The sequence below is a fragment of the Musca autumnalis genome, unplaced genomic scaffold, assembly GCF_047663935.1.
Source record: "Musca autumnalis isolate F117 unplaced genomic scaffold, ASM4766393v1 scaffold_1, whole genome shotgun sequence".
In the NCBI taxonomy this organism is placed as follows: Eukaryota; Metazoa; Arthropoda; class Insecta; order Diptera; family Muscidae; genus Musca; species Musca autumnalis.
In genome coordinates, this window is record NW_027411644.1 from 228,044,263 (window position 1) to 228,063,993 (window position 19,731).

General features: G+C 36.6%; 1 protein-coding gene across 1 annotated transcript in view; it reads right to left on the bottom strand.

The window, feature by feature from the left end:
* Nucleotides 1–13,802, bottom strand: part of side-IV (sidestep IV transmembrane protein) — a 167,126-nt gene extending 153,324 nt beyond the window's left edge. Inside the window, 4 exon segments of the mRNA XM_073963866.1 lie at nucleotides 8,876–9,084; nucleotides 9,952–10,053; nucleotides 10,055–10,082; nucleotides 13,733–13,802. Coding sequence (XP_073819967.1) covers nucleotides 8,876–9,084; nucleotides 9,952–10,053; nucleotides 10,055–10,082; nucleotides 13,733–13,802 — 409 coding nt within the window.
* Nucleotides 13,803–19,731: the final 5,929 nt, after the last annotated feature.

The following is a 19,731-nucleotide window of genomic DNA, read 5'->3' on the forward strand; positions in this document are numbered from 1 at the left end:
TATGTGGAATAAATCATTATTATTATACCAAAACATGGACCTTTGTTGACTATTTTTGGTGGAGAAGTGTTGTAACCACTAAGAACCTTACATGCTGGTCTGGTTAAAAATTGTTGCAAAAACCCTCAAAATACCAAAAATGGAGAGGTACCGTTGTATAGGGGCTATACCAAACCGTACACCAATATAGCCCATATTCGAACTTGATTTGCCTATGGAACAAGTAAAAAAGTATCAGTCGGCTTTGCCGACAGAGATATACCCTTAGCCTATGTGAATTTAAACTTTGTTTCTTATTTTGGGAGCCATATCTTTTGGACCAATATGCCAGGAAGCAAGGACTTGTCCACGGAAAACATAATATCGCTGTTAACAGAACCACAACGAACAGCATCGGTAGGAACAGAGGATCTTCGAACAGAATCCAAACAGCACATAGACACAAATGTTGACCCTTTGTGGGGGAGGTACCATAAGGAGAGGACCGATATGGGCCATTTTATAAGTTAAACTAAATTTGGACAAAATATTATGGGATCCAAAGTTTGGACCAAATTGGTTGCCCCGTTCCGGAGATATCGTGCATACCATTATAGTGAATTTTTTTTAAATATTGGGGAAAGTACCGGCGGTTGTGGACCGGTATTGTCCATCTCCGAACAGAAACTAAGTTTGGACAAAATATGACGAAGGCCAAATTTTTGTCTAAATCGGTTGATCACTTCGAGAGCTATCGTGCTCTCCAGCCACTACCTATGGGAGTTTTTTTACACCTTTCGGGCTGTGTTCTCAAGAAGTATGGACTTGCCTCTAAAAATCCTTTACAGTCGTAACTAAGACAGCGTATGCAAGTTGCTGGGATTTGAACCCACGTCCTTGAAAAAGAAGAAAATACATTATCCGCGTAAATGTATAAAACACATTTGCATTTGAAAAACGAAAAGTTCTAGGACAGAGAAGCCATTACATAGACGATACGTCTGAAGATCTGCTTTACCACCAGTTAAACCAGGTAACGTAATTTGGTGACTATGTGGGTTCGAGTCCTTGGCTTTCCTTTTTCACTTGCGAATAATTTCCGATCATCAAGCTTAACTCTAAACAAGAAAATTAATAAAAAATCATTAAAAATGATCTTCGCCCTAACAGGCAAAATTTCAAAAAAAAAAAAAATCAAAGTGATTCGAGAGCAGGTCTTAAAGTGAACATATCCGAAACTTTGTGTGGGAGGTACCGGAAGGACCGGAAAAATATAGTCTGTATTCGAACCTGATCTATATCTGGTAGATATATTAGTAAGTGTAAAGTATGGACTAAATCGGTCACTCATTTCTAAAGTTATCGTGCGCACAATTTTTCCGAACATTTTTGAACTTTTTTGTGGGAGGTACCTGAATGATTGGGCCGATATGGCTTATCTTCGAACTTAAATTAAGTTTGAACAGTATATTAAGAAGGTCAAATTTTGGACCGAATCGGTTAATCCATTCGAGAGTTATCTTGCGCACCAACACTACACACGGTATCATAGGGGTTTTTTACAACTTTCAGGCTACTTTCTCAGGAAGTATGGACTTGACCCTGATGAAGCTTGTACCATCATATGGGAAGTTGTGAATAGTATCTGTTGCAACAAAAATCAAGGCGATTTGAGAGCAGGCCCTAAACTGAACTTTTCCGAAATTTTGTGTGGAAGGTACCCGAAGCAGTGGGCCGATTGAGCCTATATTAAAACCATATATAAGTCTGGTAGAAATTTCACTATGTACAAAGTATGGACCAAATCGGTTACTCCCTTCAAGAGTTATGGTTCGCACAAATTTTCAGAACATTTTCGAACTTTTGTGGGGTTGGTACCGGAAGGAGTGGACCGATATAACCCATTTTCGAACTTAAACTAAGTTTGGACAAAACATTACGAAATTTTGGACCTAATCAGTATATCCATTCCAGACTTATCGTGCGCTCCAGCCAGCCAGACAAACGGACTGACAGGGCTAAATCAACTCCAAATTGTCTGAAACGGATTTCATCCAAACATACTTGGGGCCTAAAACCAATAATCGTTAGCATAAATGCTGAGGGTATAAAAAAGACACTCGTGTGCAAAAATATAGCGTTGCAAACGGAGTGACAAACTTATTATACCCGTCAATGCATGATGGATGTTATAAAAAGGGTATTGCAAACATGTTAAAACATATATTGTTGAAGCTGTCAAATATTTTGTGTCAATATGGTGTTTGCAATCAATGTATGGTTGCCCCAACAATATAAATATTTACATATTTACAATACTTTATTTTCCCTCAGAATATTTTTGCTTCAACAGTTTCGAACAAAAACGTTGGTTTTCATTTTTTTTTAATTTCTGGTCAATAGCCTTATACCATAGCTGTAATATGTCAGTGTCCATTAGTCATCTGACAGATTATCATAGAAATTTATGGTACATAAGCTTCGGCTGCGGTAAGGTTGCAATAGTATGTAATCGTCATCAAATGACTCTTAATCTCAACACTGTTTACTGCGTCAAATAACTTCTGCAGAGGCATTTTTTAAAATTGCAGAAAAAAATACAAAACTACCCCTTTAAAAACGGCCCTTGAATGCTCTTTAGTAGTTTCTAACTGACATAATTCCAAGGAAGGACTAATACCCATTTGTGATATTTTCCACTACTGTCTTCGCCATTTGACACTCTTAACTTTTGGTCAAACCACTTTGTTCAACCATTCGATACAGATTTCAATGCCACGTTTTTTTTTTCTTGATATGAGAGATTGTAAGTAAAACCTCAACCAACAACCTTTTTGCGCCATCAAACAACAATCTCAGTATTCTTATGCATTCCAAATGACCCTTCACCCGCTAAATCAACAAAAGAGGTAAGAAAAAAAGTCCCAACAGTTAACAAACTTCACACAAAGCTTCAAATAAAAAAGGGGCTTATTGCCTGCCTCTTAATATTGACATTGCTATGGTCACTCAGTTTGCATGCTTTTTTCTTCTTCCCCTTTTTTTTTGTTTTTTGATCATCAGTTCGTCGCGTACATCTCACTTGAGTGGGGCTTTTATTTGGTGTGGTTGTTATTACAACCCCATTTTGGATACGGAAATAAAGCTACAGTAGAACCATTAAAATGGCGGAATTTATTACTTGAACACTGTTCGTAGGAGCAAAAGTAGTTTTGCGTATGTCGTATTGTTTTTGGTTTGTTTTCTCCATTGCAATTTCCATTTCAATAGTTGGCGTTGTGCAGCATTGAATTTGTAAACAACATTTTCGGTGGAAAGTGTAGGCGTGCAAGGGAGTGGGGTGATATACATATTGTTTGTTTGTATTCTCTTTTTCTTCTTGGTAGTGAAATCCACAATATGTGTTTTAGAGTGTGTGTGTGTGTGTGTGTGGCAAATGGGTTATGGGGTGTTGGTGGCTAACATACATTTAAAGTTTATGTGACGGCTGTTTTCCCAGCAATTGGCTTTTGCAATAAACACACATACATATGTAAATACATATGTGTGGAAACGTAGAAAGGAGAGTAGAATGGGTGATAGGGTATTTGTTTTCATTTTTAGTGTACGCCTTACACAACACATCAGCTAAAGAGAATATTTTTCCTGCTGCTCCAGCAATTGTTATATGTCGGACGGCAGTGCAATAAAACTTTTGAATTGCCTTGGCAATTCAACGCTTTTTCCCATTGTATTTTACCCCGGCACATGTGAATGCAGTTGCGCTATTTACCAAACAGCCTTTGGGCATTGCATTAAAATTTAACCCCCACAAGCAATTAAGAAAGTCCTAGACCTTGTTTAATTTGGTTTTTATGTTTGGTTATTAGGAAGATGGTAACAATACTATATGCCATGGTATGTCCATTGACAGACACACCGCCCTCTGCATATGGAGAAGACCCACATGTATGGCAATAACAACCAAGCAACCAGCCATCGTATTCCAATGAATACGATGTAACTCCCCCCTCCCACCATATTGTGTAACTTATTGTCCAATTTTTATTTGTCCTTCGCCCTGCTGCTGCAGTAGCAGCATCTAGTGTTGTGATGCATCTTGTGTTTCGCCTGCTTGTAGTTGCGGGTATTATTACCACTTTTTAATCCATCCATGTTGTCGTTTGAATGTCAGCTGCATTGGTTTGCGTGCAATAGGTTGACACAATATTTGTTGTGTTGTGGATACGTAAAATGAAGGGATGAGGGTACCTTTTCTTGCTTTTGAATGTGGGGTGCACATTTCCACCTCAAAAAAAGGAATAAAAAACGAAAAAATAGAGTTTTTTGTCTTTGGTATATCCTTGTTATTTTCTTCTTTTATATTCTCGGCATGGTGTTATTCTTATTTGTTCGCCTTAATATCGGCCGTATTTCTCGTTCTATAGATATGTAATTACGGATATTGCCAATGTTGGTGCAATTGTTGCTGTTGTAGATTGTGAATTTAACGAACCAACCAAACAGTCATCCAAGCAACTTTATCTTTGGCCACATTGCTTGCGCACGAAACAGACCACGCAAAACCCACATTATGTTGAATTTTCATTACTTTGCAGCTCCTTCGTTATTGTGTGGTTTCCAATTTTCTCGTTTTTTTCTTTTTTTCTTTTTTCTCGCAGATAAACACATGTTGTCGTACAATGAAATGGGGTTAAAGTTTATGGAAAATTTTATTTTATTTTAAATGTTTGAATACTTTGTAGGGATCAATCGGGAATAATTTTATATTTTCAGCTCTATTAATTTAAGCCCTTTGAATTGCTTTTAGATAAATTTTGAGGATACCCGTTTCTCGAGAAAGAAAAAGCTCCTTCCCCACATCGACAGCTGATATTTTAATTTCACTGATCGTCAAAGTATTCGGATCTTATACATGTGAATTCGAAACTCTGCAAGGCAACAACACGTTTGGCAGGGATGCTTTACCTCTTTGCTAAGTATTTCATCGAAGTAAAATATCTTTCAATGGACTCGGCACACTGCACACTGGTCGAAACCACTGATCTAGCAGCGCGAAAGTGAAAAAATCAAACTATAAAATTGAGAAATATTTTCCATAACATCAGTTAGAGAAATTTTGCCGACAAAAATTTTGTTTTTTCATTTTTGTTGCTGTAAATAAACATTCAGTTATTCACTACCAAATAAAGAAAGTTTGCAGCATTAGATTTAAAAAATTAAATTGTTGCTGAAAAATTAACTTCATATTCGTTTAAATGTTAAATAAATTCGTAATAAAACTGTACAACATTTATTTAATTCTCTTTCGAGTTTAGGTGTTTAGACCTAAGAGAAACATTGAAAAACAAAGAGTCTACCGAAATCCCACACATCCAACCATTATGCTACGTTTCACGGGTGGTTAGGCCGATCTTCAGGCATATTAGGATGTTGTTTTTGTGGCAGACAAAACAGCTCAACTCGAAAGAGATTTTATTAAATAAATATCACTATAAATGACCTTCGCCTTAATAAATCAAAAATAAAAACCATTTATTTTTAATTGATAACGGAGGGTATGATTTAAATTATAAAAAATAGTTTGGGATCTGTAGTTACATAGTTATATAGCAATACATTTAAAAACAATTCAATTTTTAAGTGTTTTTATGGGTTATAGCGCTTGTTCCATGGAGTGCATCTTGTAAACTTGGCTGAACTTAGGCTCGATTTTTTTTTTTGGGAAAGGGGGCTACATCAAAACATAAATCCGTATTGAAAATTTTTTGAGAAAATTTTACACACAGTGGGAACACGGAATGCAAAATTACAGCTAAGTGGGTTGAAAAATGTGGTCATGATATTTAAAATACCTTAAATCGGGAGGTACGGTTACATGGGGACTATATGAAAACGAGTCCATAATTTTTGGTGGAAATGTTTTGCGGCCACTAGGAACACTAAGTACCAAATAACATCTAATTTGCAACGAAAATGTGGCTTAAATCGTCAACATACCGAAAGTCAGAAGGTACCGTTATATCGACACTATACGATACAAGTAAGAACGGCGTGGTCGGTCTTATACCCTCAACCACGAGGTGTATTGAAGTAAAATGGAACAATTAATTTCCTTTCGTTTATGAAGAAGACTAAATATCAATTTTCAGCAATTTCAAAATACCGAAATTCGTGAGGTACCGTTCCACGGGGGATATATCAAAACTTCGATCTATACTGACAATTTTTTGGCGGAAAGTTTTTAGACTCAAAGAAAACTAACTATCAAACTTCCGATATTTCGCTAAAACCTTCAAAATGCCGAAAATCAATGGGGGATATAGGAAACCGCGGACCTATACTGATAATTCTCTTCTGGAATATTTTATAACCTAACGGAAGACTAAATAACAAATTTCAGTCCTTCTGTGGGATATTGACGTCACAAACGTTAGAATTACGAAAATCGGGGGCTATATCGAAACATGAACCTAAACCGACGAATTTCAGTCAGAAAGGCTTTTACTTCTAACAAAGACTAAATACCAAATTTCAGCCATTTCGGTGGGTTGCTGTGGCCACAACCTTCAAAATCCCGAAAAATCGGGAGGTACCGTTCTGTGTGGGCTATATGAAGGCGTGGACCTATAACGACAAATTTCATATGCAAAGTTTAATATCTTAAACGAAGACCAAATACCAATTTCAGCCATTTTGGTGGAATATTGAGGCCACAACCTTCAAAATACCGAAAAGAGGGAGGTACCGTTCTATGGGGGCTATACTAAGGTGTGGACCTGTATCGACAAGTTTCTGGGAGAAAGGTTTATACACCCAATGAAGACTAAATTCCAAATTTCAGCCATTTCTGAGGAATATTGAGGCCAAATTCTTCAAAATACCGAAAATCGGGTGGTACGTTTCTATGGGGTCTCCATGAAGGCTTGGACCTATAAGGACAAATTTCATATGGAATATTTAATACCACAAGTGAAGAACAAATACCAAATTTCAGCCATTTCGGTGGATTATTGTGGTCACAACGTTCAAAATACCGAAAATCGGGAGGTACCTTTGGGGTATATGAAGGCGTGGACCTATACCGAAAAATTTCTGGGGGAAAGTTTTATAACCCCACCGAAGACTAAGTACCAAATTTCAGCCCTTTTGGTGGGATAATGAGGCTAAGACCTTCAAAATACCTAAAATCGGGTGGTACCACGCTATGGGGGCTATATCGAAACGTGGACCGATATAGCCCATTTGCAATACCAAACATCATAGGAGAAATAGAACTTACATACCAAATTACAAAGCTCTATCTTAAAAATTGCGAGCTGTATCTTGATTTCAACAGGTGGACGGACAGACGGACATGACTATATCGACTTTGAATTTTACTCTGATCAAGAATATATATATTTTATAGGGTCTGCGATTAATATTTCGATGTGTTACAAAGGAATTATGGTGGAGGGTATAACAATTAGCCGAATTGTTCACATTTGGCCCATTATTACCCACAGACACAGGCTGGGTTTGTGCAAAATTTCAGTAACATATCTCAATTTGTTTGCAGGTTATTAATTTCGCTAGATCAGTGGTTTCGACCACTGTGCACCGCTCTGATGCGGCTCATCATTGAGCTAAAAAGGATAAAAACAATTGTTTACCTCTTTATCTTTAAGATAAATACCGGAGAAGTATCTATATTTCTGTCGAAAGGTTCTTTCGGCCACAAAATTCGGAAAACTACCTAAATATACAATTTATTGGAAAAAGGGTTGCAGGCTTTAGCTTTCCACCTTATTGTCTATCGCCTGAAAGACTTTCTTTAAGCAGCAGGTTCTCAAGGTTGTGGCTGATATGTTTATACCACCGACTGGTACTATTGTACGATATTACTCTTCCCAATGAAGATGGTCAGCCAATACGATGAGAGTGACAAAGTGAGTTCTGTCAAAATATTGCCTTGTTAAAGAACTCCATGTACTGCGGGCCAACGGCTGGATCACTTTGTTCCCAACAGGGGGCCCACTTGTGTAGATGACTTAAATTTATTTTTAATTTTTATTAATTTATCGTTGGAGTTGACTTGAATTATCGAAGATTTTCTTTTCTCTCTTTCTAAACAAAAACCAAACTATGCCACCATTTCGCTCATCAGGCATATCGGTTGTGGTAGGTAGTGGCTTCTCTTGGTAATGCTTCCAATCTTATACTTATATCGAAATTATTTTATTACCTAGGTAGAGCTTAAGAGACAAGATTCCTTACTCACATGAGCGACATAACCAATTCAAGTGTGTAGCTTTATGCACACACGTATGTATGTATGTGAACCAAGTTTCTCACTAACGGCTTCTTTCACTAAGACGATTCGAATACCAATTCGTTCGAACTACTGCCAAACTTTTGACTTTTAAAAAAATATTTTATTTATTTTCGTTTTCAATCAAACAAATATTTTCTACAACTGCAGAGTTTGGCAACAATTCAAACGAATTTCATTTCGAATCGTCTTACAGATACTGGCAATATAGCAAAAATTAAAACTTCTTTTCCCAAATCCCCAAAGAAAATCAATACCCCATTGAATGTACAACATTGCTATCGTCCTCATCGTCATCATGGGTATCATCTTGGTATCTATATTTAAATATGCAATTTCATTTTATTATTTACCATCTGCGTATTTCTTTGTGAATTTTTACACACACACAATATTCTGTTTATCTCCACCTTCCCTCCTCTCATTCCCCTTTACCCATATTCACCCTCTGCATTTCATGATTTTCTTCATCTCCGTTTTAATTAGGCAAATATTCATTGTAATATTTTCATATGATAATTGAGAGAGCATATTAAGGTTATCCTCTTGATGTCGCTGTCATTGCATTCAGCTGATACTTACCAATTACAGTGAGATTAATTTTAAGATTACGTGTTGGAGAGTTGCGAAAATCAACTCTACACCGATATACACCTTCATCTTCCAAACGTACACTATCGATTTTTAATTGGGCTGGATGTGAGGTACTGCTGAAATAGGCTCGTGTACCAAATGCTGTTGGTGATGACCATAGGCGGGCTTGGCCAAATTGTCTCCCTCGTACATCGAAACTGTAATAAAGAAGAGAGCGGAATAAATGTTAAATAATGTTGAATAAACTGCCAAAGAACAATTTGACTTGCAATTCATCCTTTGTATTAAAATAAATGAATTACCCTTTTGAATGAAACTCAAACTCAATTCACCTTGTGAAATATTACTAGTATCCTTATGACTTTCCATTTATTACAATTATTTAACTGTGTTCCATGAACTTGTTCACATTTACTTAATGAACATATTTTCGAAATGCTTTAGATTTATTATCTTTATCAGTATCTTTACATTTCATTTAATATTTAAGTAGCAAAACTACTTATTCAATTAAATCAATGGTATTAAGAGTTTAGCAAAATTCCTTTTACCAACCCAAATCTACCTACAAAGAGCGGTTAGGAATTAGCAACACTTTGGCCCAAAGCCATTTGCCAGACACACATAAATGATTTTTCAAGATAAATTATTCCACTTAAGAGGAAATAAGGAAGTACTTTATAACATCATGATGATAAGAAGAAATAAGAACAAGAAGAAGAAAAACCAGAAACGAGTTCTGACATGCGTGTGTGGTTGGTTGGAATATAAGATAGCTTATCGGACACATACCTACAAACATAGATATTATTCACATATTAAAGAGAGAAAAATATGACAAAAAATTGGTTGCTAGGATGTTCTACTCACCCAGGAAAATAAGTTATAGGTAAAGGTTACACATACATGTGTCTAAATTCCCTGTTTTTTAAATAAACCTCACTTCAACAATATGAAACATTTGTATTGTCAAACAACAATACCACCCATCAACCCACCCATTGTTAAATGATAATACTAATAACAATAATAATATTTCCTACATTGTTGTTGTCGTTACTTACTTGTAAATAGGTTCACCATCACCCTCACGAAACCACAGTACCATATAAACAGCATCGTCACGTTCCATTGGCGTTATATCACACGGTAGCATAGCCTGTCGTCAATACACCCTGAACGGATGTAAGTGGTACTGTAAAGAAAGACGAAAAAAAAAAAGAAACGGCAATGAGAAGACATGTTGAGCAGCGCAATGCATAATAAGAGCACAATTTGAATATTCACAGGAAATCTATAAGAAAATGAACTGCCAATTTGAGCTGTGGTACAGATAAATAAATGCAAATTGGCAGTTGTTTATTTAAGAAATGGGGAAAAATAATTTTTTTATTCTTTTCTTCGGGATTTTTTGGCTTCAGTTTTTGTTGCTGCTTCTTTGCATTTAAAGCAAAATAAATTGAAAATTAGAGTATTTAAAATTGTCTATAAAGAAGTAAAAGAATTCTATTAAGGGCTATGGGGTTCTAAGGGGGTAAGTTTGTAGTAGAATTGACCATCAACCTTAAGGCTAACAACGCTATATACACTTTAATGCGATGAGAAATGTGCCTTATCTATATAATAATTTTGACCCCAAGTATGTTTGGACGAAATCCGTTTCAGATACTTTGAAGTCTATTTAGCCATGTCTGCACGGATCGAATGCACGGATCGAATGCACGGTAACCCACGAACGGATTAACTGATTTGGTCTAAAATTTTTTCTTCGTAATAGTTTGTCTCAGCTTAGATCACGTTTGAAGAAGAACCATTTTGGAGCACTCCTTTGTGTACCTCCCCCACAAAAGTTTAAAATGTCTCGCAAAATGGTGCTCACAATAGCTCTCCAAGCGGGTCGTAATGCTTCTAGACATATATTAAATTTTAAGTACACCATACGCGGACCTAAACTCTTCGGGTAACTGTCATACAAAATAACAGAATTTTTCGCAGACGACACTAGGGGCCATCTACCCTACAGTAGACGATCATAGAGGCCATCCACTCTACAGTAGCAACCACATGGGCCATCTACTCTGCAGTAGACGACTCTAGGGGCCATCTACTCTACAGTTGACGACCCTACGGACCATCTACTCTACAGTAGACGATCCTAGGGGCCATCAACTCTACAGTAGACGACCCAAGGGGATATCTACTCTACAGTAGAGGATCCTAGGGGCCATCTACTCTACAGTAGAGGACCCTAGGGGCCATCTACTCTACAGTAGACGACCCTACGTGCCATCCGCTCTACAGTAGACGACCCTAGGGACCATCTACTCTACAGTAGACGACCCTAGGGGCCATCTGCTCTACAGTAGACGACCCTAGGGGCCATCTACTTTACAGTAGACGACTCTAGGGGCCATCTATTTTACAGTAGACGACCCTAGGGACCATCTACCCTAAAGTAGGCGATCATAGGGGCCATCTACTCTACAGTAGCAACCATATGGGCCATCTAATCTGCAGTAGACGACTCTAGGGGCCATCTACTCTGCAGTAGACAACTCTAGGGGTCATCTACTCTACAGTAGACGACACTAGGGAACATCTACTCTACAGTAGACGATCCTAGGGGCTATCAACTCTACAGTAGACGAACCTAGGGGACATCTACTCTACAGTAGAGGACCCTAGGGGCCATTTACTCTACAGTAGAGGACCCTAGGGGCCATCTACTCTACGGTAGAGGACCCTAGGGGCCATCTACTCTACAGTAGAGGACCCTAGGGGCCATCTACTCTACAGTAGAGGACCCTAGGGGCCATCTACTCTACAGTAGAGGACCCTAGGGGCCATCTACTCTACAGTAGACGACCCTAGGGACCATCTACTCAACAGTGGACTACCATAAGTGTCATCTACTCAACAGTAGACGACCCTCAGGGCCATCTACTCAACTGTAGACGACCCTAAGTGCCATCTACTCAACAGTAGACGACCCTCAGGGCCATCTACTCAACTGTAGACGACCATAAGGGGCACCTAATAAACATCTATTCTACAGTAGACGACCCTAAATATGAACACCATCTACTCTACGTAGACGACCGTTGGGTCCATCTACTCTACAGTAGAGGACCCTAGGGGCCATCTACTCTACAGTAGGCGACCCTACGGGCCATCTGTTCTACAGTAGACGACCCTAGGGGCCATCTACTCTACAGTAGATGATCCTAGGGGCCATCTCCTCTACAGTAGATGACCCCATGGGCCATATACTCTACAGTAGACGACCCCAGGGACCATATTCTCTAAAGAAGACGACCCTAGGGACCCTACTCTACAGCAGAGGACCCTAGGGGTCATCTAATCTAGAGTAGACGACCCTAGGGTTCATCTACTCTACAGTAGACGATACTAGGGGCCATCTATTCTACAGTAGACGACCCTAGGGGCCATCTACTCTACACAAGACGACCCGAGGGGCCATCTACTGTACAGTAGACGACCCTAGGGGCCATATACTCTACCGTAGACGATACTAGGGGCCATCTATTATACAGTAGACGATCCTAGGGGCCATCTACTCTACAGGAGACGACCCGAGGGGCCATCTACTCTACAGTAGACGACCCTAGGGGCCATGTACTCTACAGTAGACGACCCTAGGGGCCATCTACTCTACAGTAGACGACCCTAGGGGCCATCAACTCTACAGTAGACGACCCTAAGGACCATCTACTCCACAGTAGACGTCCCTAAGGGCCATCTACTCCACAGTAGACGTCCCTAAGGGCCATCTACTCCACAGTAGATGACCCTAAGGGCCATTTACTCCACAGTAGACGACCCTAAGGGCCATCTACTCTACAGTAAACGACACTTAGGACCATCTACTCTACAACAGACGTCCCTAGGGGCCATCTACTCAAGAATAGACGAACCTAAGGACCATCTTCTCAAGAGTAGACGACCCTAAGGATCATCTACTCAACAATAGATAATCCTAGGGGCCAACTACTCTACAGTAGACGACCCTAGGGGCCAACTACTCTACAGTGGACGACCCTAGGGGGCATCTACTTTACAGTAGACGACCCTAGGAGGCATCTACTCTACAGTAGACGACCCTAGGGGGCATCTACTCTACATTATGCACTCTACTCTACATTATGCATTATGTACTCTACTCTATAATTTGGTACGGAAGTTTCTATTACTCCTAGGATATTTCATGTTGAAAATGGACCTTTTGATATAAGCTCCTTCCCAGTTTCGATATGTTTAAGGGTTTAATGAGGCTTGAATTTCCTATTCAGTCTGCTATGGGTGTATTAAAACTTCTCCAAGAAATTTGTTGCCATAGCTTTAGATTTTGATATAGCGGTATATATAGAACGGTTTCTCCCAATTTTCGATATTTCAAGCTATTAACCACATAGAGATCTGTTCAAAATACATTTACGTCCACCACTATTGACATTCGTTTTTCTGATTGCAAAACCGTCTTATTATTAGTTACTTCTAAAATTTCTCACTCCTATAAAATTCAACATGATTTCGGAAAAACTATATTTCGTATTATAACGAAACATTCAATATCATAACAAAACATTCAATATTATAATGGAACTTATAAAGATTTACACCCAGTACATACATATAACAATACCCAGTTCAAAATTGTTCAACCCCATTATCACATCATGTATTATTTACTACTAAACAATGAAAAATAGGTTGATTATCGAAGGATAAAAATGATTGAAAAATACGAAGTAGAAAAAGATGAATAAAGAGAAACGAATTTCAAATAGCATCTGATTTATTTTTAATAAATGTCTCCCACCCTACCCTCAACCTGGTGCTCATAATCCACCATCAGCATCAGAGCAACAACATCAATACCACAAACCATTGCCATTGTAAAATAAACAGTAGTCGTTGTAACAGTGGCATGAATGAGCAAATATTTGAAAAATGCTAATGATAATTCCACACAACGGACAACGGACGTTTGAATGATTGGTGGGTTGTTTGGTCGATCGGTTGCCCAGTTGACGGTTGGTGTGCGGACGTTTGTTTGCTTGCTTGCTGTTGCAATTTCCAACAATTTTCGTTTGTATTTATTATTGTTATTATTTTTTGCTTGATTTTCATTAATTTTGTTCTTTCTCTCAATATTCTTTTCTTTGTAATGACGATGACGTTTCCCCCCGCATTCTCACCGCCAATGGCAATTGTATATTTACACTTTAATGAAAGCGAAAAAATAAATCCTGGATTTCTTTTCAATCTATAGTAGTATCCGTGGTGTTGAGATGCCCTACTACTATAAGAAGAAATTCGTGACAACTGTTAATGAGTTTCGTCAAACAAATAATAATTTCAAGTGAGGAAGCGTAGAAGAGTACATACACATTGAACAGCTTAAGTGGATTGAGGCAAAAATGTTTGTGAAATTCGTCGTCAATTTCTTTTTTTGGGGTAGCATTTGTAGGTGATTGTAGCCTGATTACAAAGACATAAATACAACTAAGACATGACAAAATGCATGCAACAAAAAAAATGTTTACGAAACTTTGTATAGAAACATTACCCTTAACAGGTTGCAGTTAATTCAAAATCGCAACCAAGGAGGAACATTTTATGTAATGGTATCAGAAACGAAATTTATGAATTCATGGATCTATTCAAGAATAATTCTATGTCAATTCGATCGGTAAATTCGGTTTAATACGTAAAAATGTATAAAAGAAAAAAATGTTATATCACCATATCGTGATATAACATTATGTTAAATTCAAAAGCCATTCACTGAAGAATGATAGCAAAAAAAATGTCTTATCTTGTTGTATTTATGTCTTTGCTGATTAACAAAATACACATAATGTATTGTTTCTTTATCACGGTGCTCTTGAACCAAATTTAAATGGAAGGTGGGAAGTTTCAGAAATGAAAAAAAATTGCGGGAGCGCCTTTTAGGTTTTCACGATTTTGCTTGGAAACTTTAAGTCTTATCGAAATAAGATTAATAAAAATGTTGTAGCTATGAAAATTTTCTACAAGACTTACTTTTATTATATCTTTGTAGTTTTTACCGTTAATGAGATAAAGAAATTCAAATTAGGACAATGGATTACAGCCTCCATATATTACAATATTATGCAGAGTGCACCTTTACTAACTTTAAATGATAACCGTTTACACCAGAGAAGTTTTTGTGGATTCTGAAACAGCAATGTTTATATATGAGAAAAATCCAAAAACAAGAAAAAATCGCTGAACGGATTTTTTTAATAAATCGCGATCAAAGTTCACATTTTTAGGTTTTCACGATTTTGCTTGGAAACCACAAGTCCAATCGAAATAGGATTAAAAAAAAATGTTGTAGCAGTGAAAATTCTGTACAAGATTGACTGAATATTATTTACCTAGGTTTTACCATTTTTTTGCGATATAGAGGTTCAGATCAAACTTTCAGATTTTTTTCTTAGGTCATCAGTATTTAGCTTGAAAACTGCAAATTTTTTCGAAATGTGACTAAAGAATATGCTGTTGCTGTAAAAATTATCTACAGATTGTACCGTTTTTGAGATATATAAGTTTAAGTAGGGGAATTGCAGTCATGACATTGTTTTATAAGGAGGCGATACAGTCAATCCATTGTCCTAATTTGAACTTCTATATCTCATTAACGGTAAAAACAACGAAGATATCATGAAAGTCAACCTTGCAGAGAATTTTCATAGCTACAACATTTTCTTTAGTCCCATTTCGATGGGACTTGCGTTTTCCAAACAAAATCGTTTTCCAAACAAAAACCCTTAAAAATGTCAACTTAAATCGCGATATATTTAAAAAGCGCTCCGGCGAATTTTTTTGTTTTTTTTTATTGTTCTCATCTATGAACATTGTAGTTTCAGAATCCGCAAAATCTTCTCAGGTGTAAACACCTGCCACTTAAATTTGGTTCAAGAGCACCGTGTTATTACGTTTGGATTTACTTTGTTGTGAAAATGATTGTTTGGTCGAATTTTTGATGAGCAATCCAAAAAATCTTTTAAATCCCTGTTTAATGTCTTTATTGAGTCCTTGAAAAAAATCGTTTAAAAATTCGGGTTTATTATCTTTGATGAGCCCTCCAAAAATCTTTTAAAAATCCACTTTTACTGTCTTTATTGAGTCCTTGAAAAAATCTTTTAAAAATCCCGGCCTTCGGCGAGTCTCCAAAAAATCTTTTAAAAATCTACGTTAAATGTCTCTATTGATTCCTTGAAAAAAATTTGTTAAAAATCTGCGTTAACTGTCTTTATTTAGTCCTTTATAAAATCTTTTAAAAATCCCGGTTTATTGTCTTCGATGAGTCCTCCAATAAATCTTTTAAAAATTCACGTTTATTGTCTTTGATGAGTCATCCAATAAATCTTTTAAAAATCCACGCTTGTTGTCTTTGATGAGTCACCCAAATATTTTAAAGATAGTCGACTGTTGTATTTTATGAGGCCTCAATACAAATCCACGTTTATTGTCTCTGATAAGTCCTGCAAAAATCTTTTAGACATTCAAGTTTATAATCCTTGATGAGTCCTTCAAAAAGTCAGGTAAAAAACCACCTTTATAATAGCGTATGATCCCTTTAAAAATCCTTTAAAAATCAACGTTATTGTTTTTCATGAATCCTCAAAAAAAAGTTTTGAATAGTCCACGTTTATTTTCTTTGGTGAGTCCTCCAAAAAATCTGTTAAAAATTGACCTTTATAATACTTGAGGAGCCCTCTAAAAATATTTTAAAAATCCACGCTTATTGTCTCTGATGAGTCCTCCAAAAATCTTTTGAAATTCCACGTTTATTGTCTTTGGTGTGTCCTCCAAAAAATCGGTTAAAAATCCACCTTTCTAATACCTGATGAGCCCTCCAAAAAATCTGTTAAAAATCCACCTTTCTAATACCTGATGAGCCCTATAAAATCTTTTAAAATCCACGTTTATTGTCTTTGATGAGTCCTCCAAAAAATCTTTTAAAAATACACGTTTATTGTCTTTGATTAGTCCTACAAAAATCCTTTAAAAATCCACGTTTATTGTCTTTTATGAGTTCTACAAAAAATTCTTTAAAAATACACGCTTATTGTCTTTGGTGACTTCTAGTAAAGTTTAATATCCCCTTTAAAAAAATCCACGTTTATTGTGCTTATTGAGGCCTCATAAAATTTTTTAAAAAATCCACGTTTATTGTGCTTATTGAGCACTCATAAAATTTTTAAAAAATCCACGTTTATTGTCTTCCATGAGCCCTCATAAAAATCTTTAAAAAACCCACGTTTATTGTCTTCCATGAGCCCTCATAAAAATCTTTAAAAAATCCACGTTTATTGTCTTCCATGAGCCCTCATAAAAATCTTTAAAAATCCACGTTTATTGTCTTCCATGAGCCCTCATAAAAATCTTTAAAAATCCACGTTTATTGTCTTCCATGAGCCCTTAGAAAAATCTTTAAAAAATCCACGTTTATTACGCTTATTGAGCCCTCACAAAAAGTTTTTAAAAATCCACGTTTATTGTCTTCCATGAGCCCTCATAAAAAGTCTTTAAAAATCCACGTTTATTGTCTTCCATGAGTCCTCATAAAAATTCTTTAAAAATCCATGTTTATTGTCTTCCATGAGCCCTCATAAAAAGTCTATAAAAATCCACGTTTATTGTCTTCCATGAGCCCTCATAAAAAGTCTTTAAAAATCCACGTTTATTGTCTTCATGAGCCCTCATAAAAAATCTTTAAAAAATCCTCGTTTATTGTCTTCCATGAGCCCTCATAAAAAATCTTTAAAAAATCCACGTTTATTGTTCTTATTGAGCCCTCATAAAAATCTTTAAAAAATCCACGCTTATTGAGACATCATAAAAATCTTTAAAAAATCTACGTTTATTGTTCTTATTGAGCCCTCATAAAAATCTTTAAAAAATCCACGCTTATTGCGCTTATTGAGCCCTTATAAAAATTCTTAAAAATCTACGTTTATTGTCTTCCATGAGCCCACATAAAAATCTTTAAAAAAATCACGTTTATTGCGCTTATTGAGACCTCATAAAAACTTTAAGACATCTACGTCCATTGTCTTCCATGAGCCCTCATAAAAAATCTTTAAAAAAATCACGTTTATTGTGCTCATTGGGCCCTCACAATTTTTTTTAAATCCATGCCTATTGTCCTCGATGATTCTTCCTAAAATTCTTTTAAAAATCGAAGTTTATGGTCTTCTATGAGTCGTCAAAAATCTTGTAGAAATCCACGTTTAGTATCCTCTATTGCGGATTGTGCTTTATCTATGCAAACAGACATAAAGATATCTACAACCTTCAATCCCAAGATTTTAAATATCAGTAAAAAATCCTTTAAAACACCAAATTTAATATTTCTTAGAAATCATATTTTACTTATTTCATTGCAGTTCCAAAGGTTTTTGTTTTTAGTTTTTGGTGTCCTACAGCAAAGTAGGAAAAAATTATAGAGGAAGAATGAAGAAAAAGGATCATAAGTATACTTAAACTTCATCATAAGTTAATAGTTATTATGCACATGTGGTCAGAAAAGCAAAGCCATTAGAGACAGATGGTGCAAATGTTCGCACACCTACGGACATTCAAACCACATTCAAAGACACAGAAATTTCATAGAAATTTCCCAGGAAAACTGTAAGAAAAACTCAAAACTGCACCATTAGTAGTGTTGGTTGGTTGGTTGGTGATGCGGCGGCATAAGAAAATGAAATGTTGTCGAAAAAGAAGGAGTGTAATTTATATCAAAATTACCTAACCACAGCTGCATGTAACTAAGAATCTATTGAAGTTTTCCATCTTATTCAGTATGCAGCAGCAGCAAGAGGTGTGGAATGAACCTATGCCTTAGTTGGGTATTTCTTTGCTTGTTTTGGTGGACGTGAACTGGCACATAATGTATAGTTTGGTGAATTTTTAAGGGCTTTTTTTGGTGTAGCCTAGGCAAAAATGGAATACTAAGTATGGCAGTTAAGTATGCCATGGTATGGAGTTTTATATTTCCCACCGTATTCCCCAAAAGCAATGAACAGTTTATGTGTTGTTGCATTTCTTTATGGTAGGTTCTCAAAAATAGTTTATGCCCAGAAGTTGGTTGGCTGCAACGAACGAAATCGACGTCATCATACGTCTAGCTATTCGCCTTGATTTTTTGTACCTTCTTTCTTGTTCTTTATCAGTTACAACATCAACTCCTGCTGGTGGTGGTGCAACACCGGCTGCATTATGTTATGGAAAAATTCCTGTATTGCATGTTAAACATGCTAAGGGACTTAATACCATGCTAGCTGTACCATATTTTATAACTATGGGGAAAACTCACACACCATTTTGCATGCTAGAGACAAATACACTGGCATACGGCAAAAGATGGACGAAGGAAAACAGCAACACTAACAACGACAAAGAAATTGAAAGAAAAACGTAGCATAAGAAAATTTATGTGCCAACAGATAATTGCCTGCATCCGCAGTCAAAATACTGCATATTCTCTTTTACGGTTGTACATTGTGGCCAATTCCAAAAGATACAGATCCCGAAATTGTTCATAAACTAAAACTGCAATCTCTTGAAAGACATGCTATGCCATGCCATCATAATATTATACAGTTTAAGGATGATGCCTTAAAGTGTCTTCTAATGAGCGAAGTAAATAATCTTGCAGTTATGAGTTGTTGCCATTGCCATTTCTTGGACTTATTATTAAGAAAGGTAAGCAGAGGTGGCATGTTAGTGTGTTAATATCAAGATGACCATAAAAAAAAACAAAAACAAAAAAACATGCAAAATATGAC